At 47.1% G+C, this 23,001-nt stretch overlaps 2 protein-coding genes and 1 long non-coding RNA gene across 3 annotated transcripts; 1 reads left to right on the forward strand and 2 right to left on the reverse strand.

The window, feature by feature from the left end:
* The first annotated feature begins 3,247 nt into the window (after positions 1–3,247).
* LOC100194285 (uncharacterized) lies at positions 3,248–8,766 on the forward strand. The gene is made up of 9 exons (NM_001139324.1): positions 3,248–3,494; positions 3,955–3,989; positions 4,230–4,548; positions 5,129–5,218; positions 6,958–7,026; positions 7,781–7,886; positions 7,973–8,061; positions 8,229–8,341; positions 8,423–8,766. The coding sequence occupies exons 2-9, from the start codon at positions 3,961–3,963 to the stop codon at positions 8,523–8,525; spliced, it is 918 nt and encodes a 305-aa protein (NP_001132796.1). The 5' UTR covers positions 3,248–3,494; positions 3,955–3,960; the 3' UTR covers positions 8,526–8,766.
* Positions 5,680–7,020, reverse strand: LOC111589335 (uncharacterized). Its single transcript, XR_002748333.2, has 2 exons — positions 6,207–7,020; positions 5,680–5,793 (listed from the first exon to the last, which is right to left on the reverse strand). It is a non-coding gene; the product is annotated as an uncharacterized lncRNA (long non-coding RNA).
* Positions 8,698–12,156, reverse strand: LOC100383982 (uncharacterized). Its single transcript, XM_008645913.4, has 5 exons — positions 11,772–12,156; positions 11,140–11,678; positions 10,863–10,910; positions 9,787–10,723; positions 8,698–9,660 (listed from the first exon to the last, which is right to left on the reverse strand). The coding sequence occupies exons 1-5, from the start codon at positions 11,842–11,844 to the stop codon at positions 8,990–8,992; spliced, it is 2,268 nt and encodes a 755-aa protein (XP_008644135.1). The 5' UTR covers positions 11,845–12,156; the 3' UTR covers positions 8,698–8,989.
* Between the last annotated feature and the right edge of the window lie 10,845 nt (positions 12,157–23,001).

Genomic DNA, 23,001 nt, shown 5'->3' on the forward strand with positions numbered 1-23,001 from the left:
TAAAAAGACTAAGAAATGGGTTCAACAAAGAGAGCAAGGGATAACCGAAGGCTGCCCTGGTCTGGCGCACCGGACTGTCCGGTGTGCCACCAGACAGTGTTCGGTGCACCAGGGGACTTCAAGCCAAACTCTTCACCTTCGGGAAAATTCAGAGGCGCTCCGCTATAATTTACCGGACTGTCCGGTGTACACTGGACAGTGTCCGATGCTCCAAGGAAGAGCGACTCTGAACTCGCCAGCTTCAGGAATCCGCTCCGCTATAATTCACCGGACATGTCCGGTGCTTACCGGACTGTCCGGTGAGCCAGCGGAGCAACGACTACTTCGCGCCAACGGTCACCTGCAGAAGCAATTAATGCGCGCCAGAGCGCACAGAAGTCAGGCACACGCGAAGTGGCACACCGGACACTCTACAGTACATGTCCGGTGTGCCACCGGACATCCAGGCGGGCCCAGCAGTCAGAACTCCAACGGTCGGAACCCAACGACCTGGTGACGTGGCTGGCGCACCGGACACTGTCCGGTGGCGTACCGGACTGTCCGATGCGCCATGCGACAGCAGCCTCCACCAAACGGCTAGTTTGGTGGTTGGGGTTATAAATACCCCCAACCACCCCACATTCAAGTCATCCAAGTTTTCCACCTTCCAACTACTTACAAGAGCTAGGCATTCAATACAAGACACACCCAAGTGATCAAATCCTCTCCCAATTCCACAAAAGCTTTAGTGTTAAGTGAGAGTGATTTGTTGTGTTCTTTTTGAGCTCTTGCGCTTGGATTGCTTTCTTCTTTCTCATTCTTTCTTGAGATCAATACTCACTTGTAACCGAGGCAAGAGACACCAATTGTGTGGTGGTCCTTGCGGGGAAGTTTTGTTCCCGGTTGATTTGAGAAGAGAAAGCTCACTCGGTCCGAGGGACCGTTTGAGAGAGGGAAGGGGTTGAAAAAGACCCGGCCTTTGTGGCCTCCTCAACGGGGAGTAGGTTTGCGAGAACCGAACCTCGGTAAAACAAATCCGCGTGTCACACTCTTTATTCGCTTGCGATTTGTTTTGCACCCTCTCTCGCGGACTCGATTATATTTCTAACGCTAACCCGGCTTATAGTTGTGATTAACTTTGTAAATTTCAGTTTCGCCCTATTCACCCCCCTCTAGGCGACTTTCAGGTATATTTCTAGACTTAGTACATTGTTTTGAAGACTAATGTATAGTGTCTAAGTGCTAGAAACAGGAGAAATAATTTTGGAGAAGTTGGCTGTGTACAGCCAAAAGGCTGCTCGGTCTGGGTGCACCACCGGACAGTCCGGTGCACCCAGACCGAGCAGCCTTTTCGCTGTACACAACCAACTTCTCCAAAATTGTTTCTCCTGTTTCTAGCACTTAGACACCATACATTAGTCTTCAAAACAATGTACTAAGTCTAGAAACATACCTTTAATCTTGATTTGCACTTCTTGAGTCCTTGGCACAATTTAACACTTAGGCACTTGTGTTGGACACTTAATCACCAAAATACTTAGACATGGCCCAAGGGCACATTTCCCTTTCAGTGCCTATGATGACGAGAAGGGATTAATCGATCAGCAGGCTAAGCAGAGCGGCAATGTCAAGTGGCACAGGAGTCATTCTCTTTCACTTTTGCATACCACACATATTTTAAGATTTCGATATCAAGTAATTTGGAAAATGGATACATGCATGCTATTCAGAGGCCATCGTAAAAATGTTGCCCACATCAGCCATATAAATTGTACTCCACTGAGTAAAAAATGCAATTGATCGCATTGATCTTCTTTTTTTGCTCTGTGGTTCTTTCAGGCATATGCAGAGAGGGGACGTAAAGCTATACAAAAGCTGACTTCGATAAACTTGCTTCATATATAGTTGATGCCCAATATAGCCAAGCTTGTACAATATTGTGGAACCCACAAGATTCAGACACATATAGAAATATAGTTGGTAATTGAATTATAAGATTGGTTAACGTGCTATGTCAATTTCTACTTATCTTGATGAAGAAGACAGTCAAGAAGGTCACGAGGGAAGGTATTAACACCAAACAAACTTTACTCACAAATTATATTGGAATGTGTTTAAATAAATATTTAAATAACTATCTTATTTGAACAAGTTCTATGTATGTCCCTAACAACGTACGGGTATCTAACTATACTACTATGAAGAAGGTAAGGGGTAGATTGACCCTTTCTGGTTCTGCCTCTCCAAACTCCGACAGATGGACCCGGTACTTTGGCATAACCATCCACGTCTGGCCTCCTCTACCTCTTTGCCTCTCACTCCAATTGTGTCATGCTCTGCATGCCGGCCTTTAGCCACTTGCCGCCCCTGAGTCTGCCTCCCAACGTAATTCGCTGTCACACACACCCAACGCTCTCCCCTGAGCCTGCCTCCCGATGCCACCTCCCTTGTTTACCGACCCAACGCGTGGAGTTTGGTTGATAACATGACTATACCATTGTTCTTAAGGCGTCGCCTAGACGACGTCTAGGCGTCCAGGCGGAGGTCCAACGTCTAGGCACCTTGCCCGCCTACCTCGCCTAGACGCCGCCTAGGCGTCCAGGCGGTGGTCCAACGCGTTGGCTCGCCTTACCGCTTTAAAAACCATGGACTAACAATGATTTATGTGTGCACAAGTGTCACCTGTTGGTTAGTAACATCACTAAATATTGACTTATGCGTGCACAAGTGTCACCCGTTGCAATGCACGAGCACATATCTAGTTATACTTTTAATTGTAAAGGTTCAAATTGTGGGTCACACAAGTCTACCGAGAAGTGAGAACCATCTCCCGTGGTCACGCTCTTCCCTACGCAGAGCAGAGTGGTGAGTGGTGCGTGCCATGTGCCATCCACGTTTGAGGAGCATTTCGGCTTGCGCATATTTTACGAAAAGGAAGGCTTTCTATACACTTTGCTCTGTTGAAAGAAGGGAGAGTTTGTGTCGTGCCCGTGCCCCCCCCCCCCCCCCCCCCCCCCATGTTTTGCCTTGCCGACCAACAATGATTTGAGAAATGCCGTAGCGCAAGCGATCACATCAAACCAGGGACAGGGAAATTGAAACGACGGCACTGCACGTGTGGAATCTGGAACACGAGATGAGGAGATAGGCATCCAGTCACTGACACGGCGGCCCCGCCAGGCTGAGGACATCCTACTCACTGGACGGCCACTGGCCTGTGTGCTTCCCTTGATCCTTTCCTTTCTTCGTCGCACGGCTGCACGAGTCACGAACGAAGAGGTGAAAGCGACGGCTAGGAACCGTGGCCGCGACCCGCGAACGCAGACGGCCTCGAGCTCTCCCTCGTCCCCCTGCCCTGCCCGCACCCTCAACCCCCGCCCGCGGGCTCTTCCTCCGGCCCCCAGGCAGACGCTCTTCGCTCCCCGTCCGCGCCCGGTGCCCAGGGCACCCGAGTCCCGCCTCAGCCAGTCCCCCCGCCCCGTGCGTCGCGCAGTCGCGAGAGGTGGTGGTTTCAGGTACGATCTCTTTCCAATCCCCTCCCAAACTGCTGTTCTAGTTCTACCTGCCTGATACTGTACCTGTACGGGATTTGTATATCGAGCCGAGGTGTGATTGATGTGGTCAAGGTAACCGACCTGTAATGCCCCTAAATTAATACTGACAACTAACCCGCCACATTCGGTGTGTTTTATTTTGCTACCCCATCCCTCCACCCACACACTGCTGCCAAGTCCTTCGTTTCTTTTTTTTACTTTTCCTGTTATCTTTAGTATACATAATACGGCTGTTATCAGAAAAATCTGAAGGTGCAACCTAATGTTTCCAACAATTGCTTGGCTCATACAGTCCCCCCCCCCCCCCCCCCCCCCCCCTAGAATTATATTCCTAATGTGTAATGACTCGGTGCGTTCTTGATGTGATACTATTAATATTTCCAATTCATATGAGCTTAACGAGTTGCCTTTCCTTTCTCAGGGGATTATGGAATGCTTAACAACAAGTTTTCCAAGGTACGCTATTCTGTTAGCCATGTTGTTTATGGCTCTTTACCTGATTTTCGTTTTTTCGGGGGTTTAGTATGCTCACACCTTGTTTAGACAACATGCCCATTGAACATGGTAATATAGTTCCATTTTTTTTGCTCGAACTACGCAGGAGAGCTGCACGATATTTTATTAGATAGGATATAGTTCTATTTTTTCTTCCCCCGACAATTGTAACATGTCATAATTCATTTTTCTGTTCTCAAGAAATGTTGGAAAAGAGTACATCTGTTCAAGCAAGTTGGTGTCCGGAAACCAATGGATCCCCAAAAGGATTTGCTGCTACGTCTCTTGTTCGACAAACTCCAGTCGATGCCACAAGTTCACTGATGTGGCATGCCCCATGAGCCCAGTTATTCGAAAAAGGTTACGCTGGAGATGCTTTGCTGCAAGTTTGAACTTAGAAGATGGCCCTGCACCCTCTGACTCGACGTCATCTTCATCAGAGCAGACTACTGATGCTGATGGAACTACTAATGGTGATGTATCTGAAAATCTGCTTTCTCGAAAGCCAAGCTCTGATGAGGTATCCATTGAACTCAGCACTATATCGTTTAACCTATGTAGTACTCTTAAGAGGACTATCCTATACTTGATGTTTTTCTACTTCTAAGTATACTTTCTTGCTTTTATTTTTGTGTTGGCCGAATGCACGTCTTCTATTTGTTTCCTATTTATGGAATTGGTTAATTGTAGGCTTTACATGCAGCATCTAACATAGGAGAAAGATACATATCTATAATGCCTATGACCATATGCCTTTGTTACCTATTTGATACATTTCACTTAAAAGTCGATAAGGTTGCTAAAATACTAATAAAAAATTAAGTCATTAGACCTGGGTCAGCTACCTGTTCAGTTAATGAAGAACCATCTAGATTAAGGTAATATATTTACAATCTTATTAACTAATACAACCCTTTCTAAATTACTGAGGAAATAAGGGAAAAAGTTTGCTTGCAGCACTGATTTGTTTGTTGTTCGGATTCAAATTTGTAGCTTCAGTTGATAAAGAACAAGTCCAGGATGTTGCATTTAATTTTTTGTACTTAGAAACCGTGAATCCTAATTTTCCTACATCCATTATTCTTTCTTTAATTTTGCAGTTAAAGGCTCTTTTGGCTGATTCGGAACGAAGTAGGCTTTTGAGAAGACTGAGTGAAGCAAATCAATATAACCGATTCCTCAAGAGACAGGTTATTTTTGGTGCTATTTCAAATAACACATCATCCCATATTTGTCCATAGTGAACTATTTTCTACTTCTCCCAAATGCCAGCGGCTAAATTTCTTAATCTGTTGAAAACAGCATCTAGACATTTAATAAAAGGAAAATCAACTGCCTTGTCCAGAAATCGTGTTTGCAAGCATGAGGTGGTCAGCGGCATACAGTGAATTTGCTTTAATCAGAAACAAGTGCATGTAGAACTCACCAGCTACTTTTAATAATTCACCATTTTACCAAAATCAAAGGATGTCTGCTTAGAAAAATAGATAGAGAAAGCATAACTTAACAAAATAGGGATTGTGGCCAAGCTAGTGTAAACACTGCCCAGGACTCTTGAGTCCTTGACTTGAAATGCAACTCACAGGAGTTGCTCATAAAATATAATGGTGAAAAGAAAAGCATGGTTGTAGCTGTTGGTGATTAGTAAAAGTGAAAAATAACTGAGACCAGTAATTTCAGAAGGCCTTTTGCTTTGATCGATGTACATGTCTACACGATTCTTGAAGCAGCTTGTTGCAAGAGCAAGGGCTTACTTTGGAAATTTCTGCAAAACAGGTTGTCAAAAGAGCAAGGGTTTACTTTGGAAATTTCTGCAAAACAGCTTGTCGAAAGAGCAAGGGTTTATTTTGGAAACTTCTGCAATTCATTTTATGCTATCTATACCTCAAACAGTTGTCAGTTTCGCCAGATGCAAAAAAAATATGGTTATTAAAGCGGTAAAACGTTATGAACCACATTTTTAACATTTAAACGTTGAAAGAAACGTCTTTTTAGACTTCACATAAAATGACAAGATATAATATGTTCATACATAAGTTGAGTACTTGAGATCACAAAACAAATAGCATAAAACAAAACAGATCAAGTTCAACTACATAAGTCTATGTAACTATGCAACATGTAAGTTACAACTTGTATCTATGATCAGTAACCATCATCCAACATGCAAGTTACAACCTGAAACTTGATGACTGAAAGTCTGAAACTTGATGACTGAGCATCGCCACACCGACTACTTGAGGATGGAGGAGGGAGGGTTGGCTTGGCGGCGCTGGACTGCTGGAGGAGGGAGGAGGGGGGCAGAGGAGAGGATGGAGGTCGTCGGCGTTGGACACTGGAACAGGTGCAGGGCAGCATGCGACACTGGAGATGGATGCGGGCGGGCGGCGGCGCTGCTGGAGGAGAGGAGTCGGCGACGGTGATGTAGGGAGTCGGGGCGGTGCTAGCGAGACCTGGAGGAGAGGATGGAGGCGGGCGGCGGCACTAGCAAGAGCTAGAGAGGAAGGCGGAGGCGCTCGCAGGCGCTAGCAGTAGCACAGGGAGACGGGAGAAATAAGTCGTGTCCTAGGTTTTTTTGGCCTGGGAAAGGCCCAACAACGTGTATAGAAAACGTCCTAAACGGGCCCAGGACGTCCGAATACGAGAAAACGACATTTAAGCGACGTTTAAACGTGAAAAACGGACTTTCTACGTGATTTTGCTAAAACGACCAGACGTTCTACAGTCTAATCACGTTTTGCCGTTTAAACGACGTTTTAATAACAATGAAAAAGCATTACAATTGAAAGTACATTAGTCAGCTGTGACACAAATGTTGGGTGAACTGAGGTTATCATGCATTGGAGATTTTTTTTTTATGTATCGAAAGGATGTAGAGTAGTTGCTATGTCGAATTTGCACAATGCTAACTTGATTTTATGTTCTGCAGTTGCAAATAAAGGATGATGCAGTCGTAAAATTCAAAGGTGAACTTGCTGTTTTGGAACTAGAAATGCAGGTTAGCTCTACAGGGTTTTAAACTTTTTGAACTACACTTTGTGCTTAACTCTGTGTGCATCAAGATCTAGATTTGTACATATAATTTTTTGGCCCTGTTTTGTCCTACATATATTTGAATGTTAGCAGAACTGCCTTGTCCCTGCTCATCCAAGAGAAAACCTACTTTTGGGGGCTGGTCAATCAGCTTCCCTGATTACTTTTAGATTACATATGATAGTTTGTGGAATAGAAGTTATTTCTCATAAGGATATTAAACTTGAATAATATTTTTTGGTTGCCACTAGGGAGAGGATAATATTGTAGTCTCATGTGTTTGACGTCTTTAGAACTAGGTCTAAAGCTATCTTTCCTTTCCTACTTTTATTCAAGTTGTGTTTGACGTCTTTAGAACTAGGTCTAAAGCTATCTTTCCTTTCCTAGTTTTGTTCAAGTCCTGTTTGGTGAGTGTGGCCCTGTTTGGATACGATCTTTCCGACCACGAGGTGCGGTAGCGGTGCCGCGGCCATGGAGCTGCGACTGCGATACGTAAAATGGAGCTCCCCAGTAAAACTCGCGGTGGTTAAGTCATGTGCGGTGGAAAGAATCATAGGAGCCTCAGACCGTTTAGTGTGATTCTTCCCGATTCTTGTGGCCAGCCATCGGATTATAATCATATCGAAACAGGCCCTATATTTTGGATGAATATTGATGAAGTTTTTACTCAAGCAAGTGTTTTATGTTTTGTACATCTACTCTTTCGTTGATGTCGACAGGCTCTGGTTGGCCTAGCTGAAGAGGTTGCTAATTTTGATGTTCCGTTAGGGTCTAGGAAGATAAACGGAAAATATATTCAATCTCATCTTCTCTCCAGATTAGAAGGTAAGTGGCAGCAGTGAGCACGCAATGCTTCAGGTTGAATCATTATTGGAGAACTCGGTGACATTATTATATTTGCTCTCCTGCAGCTGTCCATGATAAGATTATGGAACAGGTAAAGAGTGTTGACGCTTTAAAGACCCAAGAAATTCCTGTCTACTGGATTGGCATGGCTGAGGTAAACATCTGTTGAGTTGTTATATGAGGAACAAAAGGTTATTTTTGCAGCAATATATAAAATCATTTCCAACCTGGAATTACACTGTCATGTGTCTGCTGTGCTATTGCCTCCATGGCCGCTTTCTCTAGTTCTTACATCTCTGTCGATGTGTGTTTCCACATCAGAATGTGCAGATCATGGGTTCATTCGACGGATGGTCACAGGGCGAGGCGATGTCCATGGAGTATTCAGGTGACTACGGAAGATTCTCTGCAACTCTGAAGCTAAGACCTGGAAGGTTAGTTTTTACCAGTTTTCCCATGCTGGCCAGCTTGTTTCCTTCACGTAAATAAACTCGCTGTGTGGCCCCCTATGGAAGGTACGAGATCAAGTTTTTGGTTGATGGGGAATGGAGATTGTCGCCTGAATATCCCACTGCTGGAGATGGACTGACGCAGAACAACATTCTTGTTGTGGAGTAATACAACTTCCTCATCTACCATTTCAATCATCCAAACAATGCCGAAGTGCACCTACATCTACATGTCTTCTTCCATCTGTAATACTATGCTTACTATGTGGACATGTGGTTGCCTCACAGAAATCGAATAAATTAGCCTATCCTGGCATATGATCCTTTCGTATTTAAATATATGACGAATAAATTAACCTATCCTGAACGTCATATACTTAAAAATGGAGCGAATACCAGTGCTAGATCACAATGATTTGTTCTTTTCTGTGCCCTAGACTAGACCAGATCTGTACTGTCTGAGACAACAAAAAGTGTGAGATGCTCCTATTTCTATTTGTAAGTATTTATGACTTCAGTTTTTGGACATGGATACATGTAGAGAAACTAGAGACAGACACATGCCAGTAGTGAAAGCTTCTACAGATGGTTGTACCAAACATCGGTTGAGCTCTGCAGCTCTATTTCCTGTGACTAATCTGAGCTGCCACAGGAGCTCCCATGGACCTCAGCTACCTCGTGCACCATTAGCCTGACCACCGGCTGAGCCGTCCCGGAGCCAGACGACGCTGACGCGCCTGACAACGCCGGGATGACGTCGAGGCACTCCTGGAAGTCGGCGTCGCAAGACAAGAGCACCCACTCGTTGTCATCGTCCAGGTACTTGACGTCGAACTCGCCGGGCGCCAGCCCCAGCCTCATGGCCACCTCCCCCTTCACCGTCGCGACGCCTGCGGAGCTCGGCACCCTGAACCTGACGATGTCCCCTCTGTAGCTCGCCTTGACAGTGACCACGCTGGCGTCCCCGCCGCGCAAAGGCTTGTGCCATGCGGCCTCCTTCAGAGGCGGCGGCGGCGCTTGGCATGAGGCTTGGGAGGAGGCCACTCTCGGAGCACTCGATAGGCATGGTGATAAAGCAGGTGCGCGGGGAGCAGCGGCCACGGCTGGAGCTTGCTGAGAATAGGAAGCAGCGGCGGCGGCAGGTGGAGGAGCAGGAGCGGCGGCCATGGCCTGTGATGAGCCTTGCACCGACTCGAAGACGCGCTTGATCTTGTCCAGGGAGCGGTTCGCCTTGGCGAGCTTGCGGAACGGCCACCTGGAGATGCCGTGCTGCCTGCAGATGCGCTTCATCGTTGTCGGACAAACTGCACAAGAAGAGAGAGGCATGTTATATCATGTCAGAATGTTCAGCAGCAATACGCATTTTCGCGTAAATGTGGATCGGCAGGGAATCCATAGCTGCTCTTAGCCTAAAATCTTTCTCCACTCACCACCGAGACTCTTGGCCGCATCTTTCAGGCTTCCAGAGAAGTAGCGCTGCAGTTCCTCCAAACTGACAGTTTTCTCGCCTTTCCTTTTCGCCGCCTTCTTGCCAACTTGTGATCTCGGATCCTCGCCACCATGGTGTTCGTCATGGTGCATCTTGGATGCTTCAATGTCTGTAGTGGTGGTACCCATAGCTACCACCAGATGCAGACCCTCCTCATCCGAGTCCCACTCGTCTCCTCCATGACCGTTCAGCTCAAGCTGAGGAACATCATCAGCCATGGCCACAGGATCAGGCCGAAGCACGCACTCGCCATCTGCGGCGATGTCAAACACCAAATCCTGCAACCCACTTATCACGACCGCCTTCAGACCGCCACCGCCAGACCGCTCCATGATGGTAGCCGCGACGGCGCCCGCTGCCGCCTTCTGCGCCGCGCCGTCCCTGCAGTCCGGCGGGAGGAAGAACTCCAGCACGCACTCGTCCCAGCCGGCGCCGCCGCCGCCGTCCGTGTCCATGGACTCGTCGCCGCCGCGGCGCAGCCGCGCGCACACGGCGAGGCAGCCGGACAGTTCGCAGAACCGCGCGTGGTGCGCCAGCGGGTACGCGTCCATGGAGTACTTGGTGACGTCGGCGCAGAAGAGGGGCCGCCGCGCCGCGGCCGCTTCCTCCACGAGCCCGCCCCGGCCGGACCGTAGCCGCAGGTGGTGCTCCACGCAGGCCTCGTGGAAGCCGAGCAGGTTTGGGTTTGGGTCCGCGCCGGTGAGGTAGAACGGTGCGCCGGCAGCCGTCAGGGAGGCGTGCTCCGTGTCGGTGCTGCAGCGCCTGCACCTGGTCCAGGCCTGCGCTAGTGGCAGCTTGTGAGCCTCGCCTACTTGGTTCAAGATGTCTGCAACCTCCGACATGGCCACCTGAGCCGCCGCCCCATCGTCGTTGCATGCCTGGCTCGTGAGAAATCAACGGCACTGGACTGGATCAGTCGATGAACATGGTATGGTCGTGATCGATGGCATCGAATGTTTATTTCCCCAAATTTTGCTTAGATTTCATGTGATGGCATTCGCATCGCACGGCACGCACCTCGGGTGCTGGGCGGCGGCAGATCTCGGAGCCCCTCAACGCCACAGCCTGCATTGCATTGGCATGGACGTGAACACGAGTTTGGAAAGCAGATGATATGATCAGAAGATCCAAATACCAAATGGACGAAATTGCGCCGTTTTGATCGCATTATTTGGTCACATTTCATGGACTAGACGAATAGTGTATGCTGTTGTTGCATCTGCAGCAAGACTGGGCGATGGATGGGGCAGGTAGCTTAGCTAGGCAGACGAAAGAGTTGGAGCAGAGGAGGTACCTGAAGCGCCTCGGAGAGCCTGTCGACGTCGGCGGCGAAGTGGAGCCTGGGCGAGGTGGTGACGAGCTCGAGCACGGCGAGGCAAGCCCCCGTGGCGGGGTCAAGGATGGGCAGCGCGAGCGCGGCCTGGATGTCGTAGATGAGCGCGTAGCTGATGCGCGCGTACTCGCCGGTGCCGTAGTACTGCACGTTGGGCGTCCACTCGGGCTCCCCGGCGTCGAACACCCGCCCCGGCAGGCCCCGCTCCCCGGGCACGGCAGCGCCGCCGACGGGGAAGGCGTGCGCGAGCGACACCGTCCGGTACTGGAACAGGCGGTGGCACCGCGGCGGCGGCAGCACGAAGGGCTGGCCCCGGGTGGCCAGCACGCGCCGGCCCCCGTCCCGCGCCGGCGCCCACACCTGCACCAGCGCCCCGCCGTCGAGCCCCGCCGCGTCCTTGTAGATCCTCAGCGCCCGCGCGATCCGCTCCTTCACCGCGCCGTCGATGCCCGCCTTGTCCTGCGCGCCGCCGCCGCTCGCGCTCCTCCGCTCGCTCCCACCTGCACGCACACACACGGATCCACCCACCGAAACAGCCATGAGCAACCAGCGATCCGAAAGCCGGATCGAGGAGCTAGAGCGCCGCTCCTCACATAAGCTGTCGTCGCCGTGGCCGTGGCCGTCGAGGAGGAGGTCGACGTCGAATCGCTGGAGCACGCCGTCCATGTCGGCCTCTATCTCCGTCACCGTGTCCAGCTTGGCTGGCTCCGCATGCGACGACGATCCACGACGCGGCAAGCAAAGCACAGGACGCAATGTCGAGCCGCAGCTTCCCAAATCTCACCACTCCTCTCAGCAAATACTGAGACCACGCGGCGCGGCAGGTCAGCGCTCGGGCGGCCGCTTGTGTTATTGACCAGTGGCGCCAGGTGGCGGACGGCGATTGGAGGGCCCCGCTGGGATCCATGGAATATTATTGATGCGTTGGTGGATGTGCCGCTGGAGGGATTGGGTTTTGGATCGGACTTGGGTTTAACTAATCCGTGGGCCATTAAATAAATGTATCCATCCATTTATATTTTATATATTTATACTGTTTACGAGTACGAATCTATGATTACTGGATATCACATCTGATAACAAATCTACTAGTAGTACAGTATCGATTTTATATCACAACAGCTAAAAGTTGTTAGCTGATGGTTGTAAAGTTCGACTACATGCAATTTATACTGTCTTTCAAGACCACCCTTTCGCGCTATCTTTCTTATAATATGCCCCTACATTATGACATTTATCAGAGATAAACAAGCCAAATTTTATAAACTTTGCCTAACGGTTATTCAAATCACATACCAGCAAGTTTACTATATAAAATTTGATCTCGTATTCAAAGTGCTTTCGAGATGATATTTGATTCCGTAGACTCCCTGTCGCATGATTTAAAAAATAGTAAAATCTATTTTAAACGACTTCTTAGTTCACTACCAGAATAAGACTCTTTGCCGGGTGTCTGAAGCACTCGGTAAAACCTGAAAAACACTCAGCGAATGTTTTGACAAGTGTGACATTCGACAAAAATAGCTTTGTGAACTGTATATCGGCAACAGCTTCTTAGCCGAGTACTTATTATCGGGCTTCGAGTGTCGCCCAATACTCGGCAAAGAAAAGGCGCCGTCATGGCGGCTGGTGACGGAGACGACGCCTTTGCCGAGTCTACTAGATGACACTCGGTAAAGATAATTTTATTTATCGAGTGTATTAGGTGACACTCGGCAACGAGTTCATCGGCGAACCCCTTTGTCAGTTTCTTTGTCGAGTGTCCTAGGAGGCACTCGGCAAAGCTTGTTTTTTTGTCGAGTGTCAGGGTCGTAGCACTCGACAAAGAGGCTTTATCGGTGCCCAAATGTTCCTTCTTTTGCCGAGTGCTATGGCCTTGACACTCAGCTAAGAGGGTCTTTGCCGAGTGTTGCACTCGGCAAAGTGACCAGTATACACCTTTTTTATTTGTTTTTAATATTCCATCCAAACAAATAAAAGATATCACATAATAATCATAGATATTACATATACATCATAGATATCACATATACATCACAACCTCTACATATAATATCATGAAACATTTTTCAATTTTTTATCACAGACTCTACATATCATGACATGTGGACAAGTTTTATGATTTTTTTGACTTTGTTTGGGTTTTATACAATTTTTAAACAACTTGATCGCAAGTTCGCGGTGATGTTACGTGAGTATGGTGCTCAAAAATTCCGGTCTGCTCTTAAATCGGTCGTAACTTGTGCTAAATAACATGAATATCATTTTTGTATTCACGGTTTTCCATTCTTCAAGTGACTTGCAGTACAAATCTGAATTACCCGAGTAAATTCAATTAAAAAGAACAAAATCTAATAGTTATAGCAAACATTTTGATAATTGTGCCAAAATGAAACATGTAAATTTAAATAGTGTAGAAACATACCACAAAAAAGTTTGGTTGGAAAAAAGGAAAAAATAAAATATACTTTGCCGAATGTTTAATGGTGGCACTCGACAAAGCATGGTTTGCGAGCCTCAGGTTTGAGGCACTCGGCAAAGTAGCTTATTTGTCGAGTGCTAAAGTCCGGCGCTCGACAAATATAACGACCGTCAGCTATAGACGGCTGCTAACGGTCCTTTGCCGAGCACCGTCGTTCGTCAAGTGTTTGACACTCAACAAAGTATCTTCCTATGCCGAGAGTCCTGCTCTCGGTAAACGTGGTCGTTACCGAGAGGAGGACTTTACCGAATTCGAGTGCCCGATAGAAAACACTCGTCAAAAAAGCGACCGATTCCGGTAACGGTTATACCGATCCAAATAGACTTACCATTAATTTTGGAACATAGGAGGGGAACAGCGAAATTTTCATTACGTATTTTTGAAACGCATATACAAAACAAATCGTTTTATTATACGTACCAGTCAATTTTTACACTGCGTGCTGGAGACACTAGATTTTGCTTTTGAGTTTTGAAACATGTGCACACGGACTATACTGATGTTTGGCTGGTCTTGTTTTCTTTTTTCTTTTCGTCATGTTTGAAAGCGTCTCTCTTTACTCGCGGGTCCGGAGGCATTCGAGAGTCGAGACGGGGGTGTCTTTGAAGTTGAACGCCTACGTCGTCTGATTAGCCCGCCATGTTTGCCCAGTTACTTGCGTGGTCAGATTGATTAGGCACCACGTGCTCGGGCCGTGTGGTTCGTCCAAATCTTGGCCGTGTTGGAATGGGTGTCCACGTCAGACGACTGGATTCACTGCTGCTGCAGCAATCAGTCTGTCGAGCTGTCGAGAGATCACGTGCTTTTTCTGTGGGTTGACGAGCTTAAAATTTGTACTGGTTTTTATGTGGGTTGACGAGCTTAGAGTGCGCTAGCTAGATCTATCGTTGCTGATGCATCTGCCGGGATGTTTTTTTTTCTTGATTTGACGAGCTTAGAGCTTAGAGTGCGCTCAGGTGGCGAGATGTTTTTTTCTGGATTTGTATAGGTAGGTAGGGGACATCACTGGATATCAGTTATAACAGTGAAACGCATATCTAGAGTCCAGATGCACTGAACCTGAACCTGGTCGCTACGTGAAAGAGGAGAGGAAGTAACCACTCTCGGACATCTAGATACACTGAACCTGGTCGATGGTCGCTATGTGTGGGAGTGGGATGGGACTGGTAGAGCAAGGGTGGCTCAATAACTGGGCCACAAAGGAAAGGAAACGATGTGGCCTTCTTTTTTTTCCTTGCCCAGCCCGCACAACTACATGGGCCAAGTTTGGTTCATAGAGCCCATACGGAATGGGCTTACGCCGGTGTTTTTGAGTGAAGACTGAAGAGCATCGGGAGATAAGGCATTCCCATGTGGGCCACCACGTCTAGCATGACACAAGCCTGGCTCCGCGGGGAACGTGGCTCTCGGCCGTCTTGTATAACAATAAGCTAGCTAAATCTCTACTATACTTGAAACACCAGTTTTAACGGTCGTCCTACATTATCTTTTTATAAAGAGTGGGAGACACTAAACGGAGTTATCTAACCATGCTCAGGTATTTATAATATTAAATATAAATTATATATATGTATATATAATTTTTTGTAAAATAAAAAAAAATCGTGTCGGCCCGGGCCTCGGTCCAGCACTACGAGCCGAGGCTACGACCCAAGCACCGCACGACGCTCGTGCCGGGTTGGCCCAGTCACTATTAAATGGGTCGTGCCTCGAGCCGGCTCGCGAGACACGGCTCATTTGGCCATCTATACTTCCGCACGATACTAATGGTCCTCGCCTCAGTTGGCATCACCTCGTTCGCCATTCTACTTATTTTCTCTCCCCTCATGTCTCCACCTCCGTGCCACCCCATTCTCGGCAGAGGACGTAGGAGCATGCACCTCCTTCTCGTATTCGTCCGACACCAGCCCCGACAACGACTCGAGTAGTGGCTATGCATGTCCACGAGGACGTTTCACATCATGCGCACACCATCGTTTTCGCCGTCGTCGGACGTCCCGTTCGTCTTCTCGGCCTTCGCTCTGTTCTTCCTCCCCAACCTGCTGCCCTCGCCCACGGTTGCAGCCACGAGCCGATCGACGCGGGTACGACGCGAGTCGGACATGCTCCTGGCCTTTCTCCGTGCGTGCCATCGAGGAGGACATGGTGGCGCCTGCCACACTTAGGTTATCTTGGCGATGGGGTGTACAGGTCTGAGATATTGGACAACCAAGGCCCGTAGCGTGGCAGCAGTCGACATATACTACGAAGTTGGTGGTGTTGTTGTGTCACTTCAATGGGTCCAGGGCTGAGAAGACACTCGCATTCTCTCGCCCTTCTCGGATTGACGCCTGCTGCGGGCGCCTCTCGGTTTGAAGATGCTCCAGCTGAACTTCTTTCTCCGCTTGCGTCCTCTCTCCATATATATCTAGCGGTATACTACCTATGTCGCCTCCAGATGCCCAGGTATTCGTCGTGTCCTTCTCCGGCAACGAACATGTATGTGTGCCTCTTCCCTTCCCCTCCTGCTTTACGAAACCTTGGAAGTGGGGGAGGCAAGGGATGAGGGGTCTCTGATTTGCTGCCTATGCTACCCATGCGTTAATACAAAATTATGCGAAGAGCGGAGACAATCAATAAAAAATCTTGAGATCTTTTTGGTGGATAATTTACGTGGGTATTGTTGTGAGCCGTCGCAACGCACGGGTAACCGACTAGTAATGAGTTAAGTGAGAGAAGAAACGACAAACGAGATATGTAAACTTACAACAGGTATAGTGAGAGCACCTAGAGGGGGGGTGAATAGGTGATCCTGTGAAACTTAAACTTATAGCCACAAAAACTTGTTAAGTGTTAGCACAATAATCGCCAAGTGGCTAGAGATGAGTCTCAACGAAACACAATACCACAAAAGATCAACACAGAGAAGACACAGTGGTTTATCCCGTGGTTCGGCCAAGTACAAAACTTGCCTACTCCACGTTGTGGCGTCCCAACGGACGAGAGTTGCACTCAACTCCTCTCAAGTGATCCAATGATCAACTTGAATACCACAGTGTTATGCTTTTCCTTTTAATATCCCGTTTGCGAGGAATCTCCACAACTTGGAGTCTCTCGCCCTTACACTTGAGATTCACAAAGAAATACGGAGTAAGGGAGGGAACTAGCAACGCACACAAGACTCAAAATCAGAGCAACAGCACGCACACAAGTCGCAACAAGAGCTCGCAACACCACTCAATGAGTTCACAACTCAACAAGAGCTCTAGATGCTATCACAATGAACCAAATGCGCGGAATCGATGTCTTGGTGCTTAGGAATGTTGTAGGAATGCTTGGTGTTCTCCTCCATGTGCCTAGGGGTCCCTTTTATAGCCCCAAGGCAGCTAGGAGCCGTTGAGAGCAAATCCAGAAGGCCAATCTTGCCTTCTGTCGTCGGGTGCACCGGACAGTCCGGTGCACACCGGACACTGTCCGGTGCCCGATTACCTTCCTTAAATGTCGCAGCTGACCGTTGCCCGCCAGAGAGCCGTTGGCGCACCGGACATGTCCGGTGCACACCGGACAGTCCGGTGCCCCCTTCTAGCCGTTGGCTCGGCCACGTGTCACGCGCAGATCGCGCGGCCGACTGTTGGCCCGGCCGACCGTTGGCTCACCGGACAGTCCGGTGCACACCGGACAGTCCGGTGAATTTTAGCCGTACGCCGTCGGCGAATTCCCGAGAGCGCCGAGTTCACGCCGAGTCAGCCTGGCGCACCGGACACTGTCCGGTGCACCACCGGACAGTCCGGTGACCCACCGGACAGTCCGGTGCTCCCAGACTCAGCAGATTCTTGGCTGCTCGAGCCAAGACATTTCCAATTGGATTTTTCCTGTTTCCAGCACTTAGACACAATACATTAGTCCATAAAACAATGTACTAAGTCTGAGAAACATACCTTAATTCTTGATTTGTACTTTGTCCACCTTTTTACACTTAGGCACTTGTGTTGGACACTAAATCACCAAAACACTTAGAAATGGCCCAAAGGCACATTTCCCTTTCAATCTCCCCCTTTTTGGTGATTTATGCCAACACAACATAAAGCAAGTAGAACAAGTACAAAATCAAATCAAATAAGAACTCAAAATTGTTTTGATTCTATTTGGCATATATGGATCATTCTTTGCCACCACTTGGTTTGTTTTTGCAAAACAAACTCAAAATCCTATCTCTAAGTCAAATCCACTTGTAGAGACATAAAGAGAGGTTTTCCAAAGAAAATTGATTCATGATTCCAAAAACTCCCCCTTTTTCCCATAATCAACACTTCTCCCCACAAGAGGCCAACTTTTGACAAAAGAGACAATGCAAGAGTTTTGACAAACCAAAAGCTCTATTCTACTGTTTTTCAAAGTTTCTCAAGTGGTAGCTGATCCATTTATTGCTTTGGCCTTTATTTTCTCCCCCTTTGGCATCAAGCACCAAAACGGGATCAATCTTGGCCCTTTAACCTCATTGCCTCACCAAATTCTTCAATTAAGAGCAAAATAGGCAATAAGAATTTAAAGATGAACTTGGAAAAGTTACTCTTTTCATCGGAGTGCAGTGGAAGTCTTGCATGGTCCAAGTCCACCTTTTCCCTTTCAATCCTTCTTTAAGACTAAAGCATCAAACTCAAGCACAGGGTTAGTCTCAAAGGGTCAAGTTGTAACACATCTCCCCCTAAACATGTGCATCACTTTGCAACGGACTTGTGAGGTCCAGGGAGTGTTTGTACAACTTGAGCACCAATATTAAGCAACAAAATGCATAAGGAATATGATCAAAGGCATAAACACATGTATGCTACAAATCAATCCAAGTTCCGCGAATCTAAGACATTTAGCTCACTATGCAACCTGCAAAAGGTCTTCTCATCTAGAGGCTTGGTAAAGATATCGGCTAGCTGGTTCTCGGTGCTAACATGAAACACTTCGATATCTCCCTTTTGCTGGTGGTCTCTCAAAAAGTGATGCCGGATGTCTATGTGCTTTGTGCGGCTGTGCTCAACAGGATTTTCCGCCATGCGGATAGCACTCTCATTGTCACATAGGAGTGGGACTTTGCTCAGATTGTAGCCAAAGTCCCGGAGGGTTTGCCTCATCCAAAGTAGTTGTGCGCAACACTGTCCTGCGGCAACATACTCGGCCTCAGCGGTGGATAGGGCAACGGAGGTTTGTTTCTTAGAGTTCCACGACACCAGGGACCTTCCTAAGAATTGGCACGTCCCTGATGTACTCTTCCTATCGACCTTACATCCAGCATAGTCAGAATCTGAGTATCCAACCAAGTCAAAGGTAGACCCTTTTGGATACCAGAGCCCGAAGCAAGGCGTAGCAACCAAATATCTTAGAATTCGCTTCACCGCCACTAAGTGACACTCCTTAGGATCGGATTGAAATCTAGCACACATGCATACGCTAAGCATAATATCCGGTCTACTAGCACATAAATAAAGTAACGACCCTATCATTGACCGGTATGCTTTTTGATCAACGGACTTACCTCCTTTGTTGAGGTCGGTGTGTCCGTCGGTTCCCATCGGCGTCTTTGCGGGCTTGGCGTCCTTCATCCCAAACCTCTTTAGCAAATCTTGCGTGTACTTTGTTTGGGAGATGAAGGTGCCGTCCTTGAGTTGCTTCACTTGGAACCCAAGGAAGTAGTTCAACTCGTCCATCATCGACATCTCGAATTTCTGCGTCATCACCCTGCTAAACTCTTCACAAGACTTTTGGTTAGTAGAACCAAATATTATGTCATCGACATAAATTTGGCACACAAATAGATCACCATCACATGTCTTAGTAAAAAGAGTTGGATCGGCTTTCCCAACCTTGAAAGCATTAACAATTAGAAAGTCTCTAAGGCATTCATACCATGCTCTTGGGGCTTGCTTAAGTCCATAGAGCGCCTTAGAGAGCTTACATACGTGGTCGGGGTACCGTTCATCCTCGAAACCAGGGGGTTGCTCCACGTACACCTCCTCCTTGATTGGCCCGTTGAGGAAAGCGCTCTTCACATCCATTTGGTACAACCTGAAAGAATGGTGAGCGGCATATGCTAGCAAGATACGAATTGATTCTAGCCTAGCCACAGGAGCAAACGTCTCCTCAAAGTCCAAACCTGCGACTTGGGCATAACCTTTTGCCACAAGTCGAGCCTTGTTCCTTGTCACCACCCCGTGCTCGTCCTGTTTGTTGCGGAACACCCACTTGGTTCCCACAACATTTTGCTTGGGACGAGGCACTAGTGTCCAAACTTCATTGCGCTTGAAGTTGTTGAGTTCCTCCTGCATGGCCAATACCCAATCCGGATCTAGCAAGGCCTCCTCTACCCTGAAAGGCTCAATAGAAGAGACAAAGGAGTAATGCTCACAAAAATTAACTAATCGAGATCGAGTAGTTACTCCCTTGCTAATATCACCCAGAATTTGATCGACGGGATGATTCCTTTGAATCATCGCTCGAACTTGGGTTGGAGGTGCCGGTTGCGCTTCTTCCTCCATCACATGTTCATCTTGTGCTCCCCCTTGATCACACGCCTCCTGTTGATGAACCTGTTCATCGTCTTGAGTTGGGGGATGCACCGTTGTTGAGGGAGAAGGTTGATCTCGTTCATCTTGTTCCTGTGGCCGCACTTCTCCAATCGCCATGGTTCGTATAGCGGCCGACGGAACATCTTCTTCATCTACATCATCACAATCAACAACTTGCTCTCTTGGAGAGCCATTAGTCTCATCAAATACAACGTCGCTAGAGACTTCAACCAAACCCGATGATTTGTTGAAGACTCTATACGCCTTTGTATTTGAGTCATAACCTAACAAAAACCCTTCTACAGCTTTGGGAGCAAACTTAGAATTTCTACCCTTCTTCACTAGAATGTAGCATTTGCTCCCAAATACACGAAAGTAAGATACATTGGGTTTGTTACCGGTTAGAAGCTCATACGACGTCTTCTTGAGGAGGCGATGAAGGTAGACCCTGTTGATGGCGTGGCAAGCCGTGTTCACGGCTTCCGTCCAAAAGCACTCGGGGGTCTTGAACTCTCCTAGCATCGTCCTCGCCATATCGATGAGCGTCCTGTTCTTCCTCTCTACCACACCATTTTGCTGTGGCGTGTAGGGAGCGGAGAACTCGTGCTTGATCCCTTCCTCCTCAAGGAATTCCTCTACTTGAAGGTTCTTGAACTCGGACCCGTTGTCGCTCCTAATCTTCTTCACCTTGAGCTCAAACTCATTTTGAGCTCTCCTGAGGAAGCGCTTGAGGGTCCCTTGGGTTTCAGACTTATCCTGCAAAAAGAACACCCAAGTGAAGTGGGAAAAGTCATCAACAATAACTAGACCATACTTACTCCCTCCTATGCTCAGATAGGCGACAGGTCCGAAGAGGTCCATATGCAGCAGCTCCAGGGGTCTTGAAGTGGTCATCACATTCTTGCTGTGATGCGTTCCTCCCACTTGTTTACCTGCTTGACAAGCTGCACAAGGTCTATCTTTTTCGAATTGCACGTTAGTCAAACCTATCACGTGTTCTCCCTTTAGAAGCTTGTGAAGGTTCTTCATCCCCACATGTGCTAAGCGGCGATGCCACAGCCAGCCCATGCTAGTCTTAGCTATTAAGCATGCATCTAGACCGGCCTCTTCTTTTGCAAAATCAACTAAATAAAGTTTGCCGTCTAATACACCCTTAAAAGCTAGTGAACCATCACTTCTTCTAAAGACAGACACATCTACATTTGTAAATAGACAGTTATACCCCATGTTGCATAATTGACTAACAGATAGCAAATTATATCCAAGAGACTCTACTAAAAACACATTAGATATGGAGTGCTCATTAGAAATTGCAATTTTACCTAACCCTTTTACCTTGCCTTGATTCCCATCACCGAATATAATTGAATCTTGGGAATCCTTATTCTTGACGTAGGAGGTGAACATCTTCTTCTCCCCCGTCTTATGGTTTGTGCATCCGCTATCAATAATCCAGCTTGAACCTCCGGATGCATAAACCTGCAAGGCAAATTTAGGCTTGGGTCTTAGGTACCCAACTCATGTTGGGTCCTATAAGGTTAGTGCAAATATCCTTAGGGACCCAAATGCAAGTTTTGTCTCCCTTGCATTTTGCCCCTAACTTCCTAGCAATTATTTTCCTATCCTTTCTACAAATAGCAAAGGAAGCATTTAAAGCACAATAAATTGTAGAAGGTTCATTCACTACTTTCCTAGGAGCATGAATAATATTCTTTTTAGGCACATGATGAATAGCATTTCTCCTAGACATATTTCTACCATGCATATAGGAAGAACTAGAAGCAAACATGGCATGAGAGTCAAAATCATCATAAGCATTATGATTCCTATAAGCATTTCTAGTTTGTCTCCTATCATGATACATAAAAGCATGGTTCCTTTTTGTACTACTTGCCATAGGGGCCTTCCCTTTCTCCTTAGCGGGAATGGGAGCCTTATGGCTTGTTAAGTTCTTGGCTTCCCTCTTGAAGCCAAGTCCATCCTTAATTGAGGGGTGTCTACCGATCGTGTAGGCATCCCTTGCAAATTTTAGTTTATCAAATTCATTCTTGCTAGTCTTGAGTTGGGCATTAAGACTAGTCAACTCATCATTAAGCTTGGAAATTGAAACTAGGTGTTCACTACAAGCATCAATGTCAAAGTCTTTACACCTACACTACACGACGGTTGATCTTTAGCGACCCTTATTAGGGACCGACGGTTGGTTGCTAAAAGTTATGGACCGACAGTTGGTCGCTAAATGCGTTTATAGAGACGGTCTATGGGTCGCTAAAAGTTTAGAAATTTAACGACTTATGGTCGGTCGCTATAGAGGTAAGTGTGTGACTGATGGTGGGTTGCTATAGGGGTACGTGACTTTTGTGTTTCTTATTTAATCACCAAAGCCCATGTAAAAGCCTACTAAACAAACAAAACCCTATTCCACGCAACAAACCACAAGCGCAGCCGCCGTCACTTCTGCCCCATCGCGGCCCCATCCCACCGCTTGTCGACGACGCCACCCCGCCCCTCGGCCGTGGAGAGGAGAGGTGTGACACCATAAAAATCATTAAATAAAAATAATATATTTGGCTATTAACGGTATTTATGGTGATAAATTTTCTTTTAAGTGTTTACTATTTATTTGCCTTTGAAATGATTTTTGATTTCTCATAATTAATTTTGGATATCGAATAACATTTCTTGTTAAGTAAAAATCCAAATAAATAATATAATAAGTACTAGTTCAAAAAAATAATAACTATTTTATTTATAAATAATTTTGGGTTAATTGTTCTGAATTTTAGGGTTATTTCAAATTATATT

This window comes from Zea mays, chromosome 5 (assembly GCF_902167145.1).
Source record: "Zea mays cultivar B73 chromosome 5, Zm-B73-REFERENCE-NAM-5.0, whole genome shotgun sequence".
Lineage (NCBI taxonomy): Eukaryota > Viridiplantae > Streptophyta > Magnoliopsida > Poales > Poaceae > Zea > Zea mays.

Bases quoted from the DNA above. Each gene is read 5' to 3' on its own strand.
- LOC100194285 (NM_001139324.1), top strand. From the start codon at position 3,961: ATGGAATGCTTAACAACAAGTTTTCCAAG. The intron at 3,990-4,229 runs GTACGCTATTCT...TCTGTTCTCAAG, and splicing joins TTAACAACAAGTTTTCCAAG to AAATGTTGGAAAAGAGTACA. The intron at 7,887-7,972 runs GTAAGTGGCAGC...GCTCTCCTGCAG, and splicing joins TCTTCTCTCCAGATTAGAAG to CTGTCCATGATAAGATTATG.
- LOC100383982 (XM_008645913.4), bottom strand. From the start codon at position 11,844: ATGGACGGCGTGCTCCAGCGATTCGACGTCGACCTCCTCCTCGACGGC. The intron at 11,679-11,771 runs GTGAGGAGCGGC...GTGTGCGTGCAG, and splicing joins CCACGGCGACGACAGCTTAT to GTGGGAGCGAGCGGAGGAGC. The intron at 9,661-9,786 runs GTGAGTGGAGAA...CTTCTTGTGCAG, and splicing joins TGCGGCCAAGAGTCTCGGTG to TTTGTCCGACAACGATGAAG.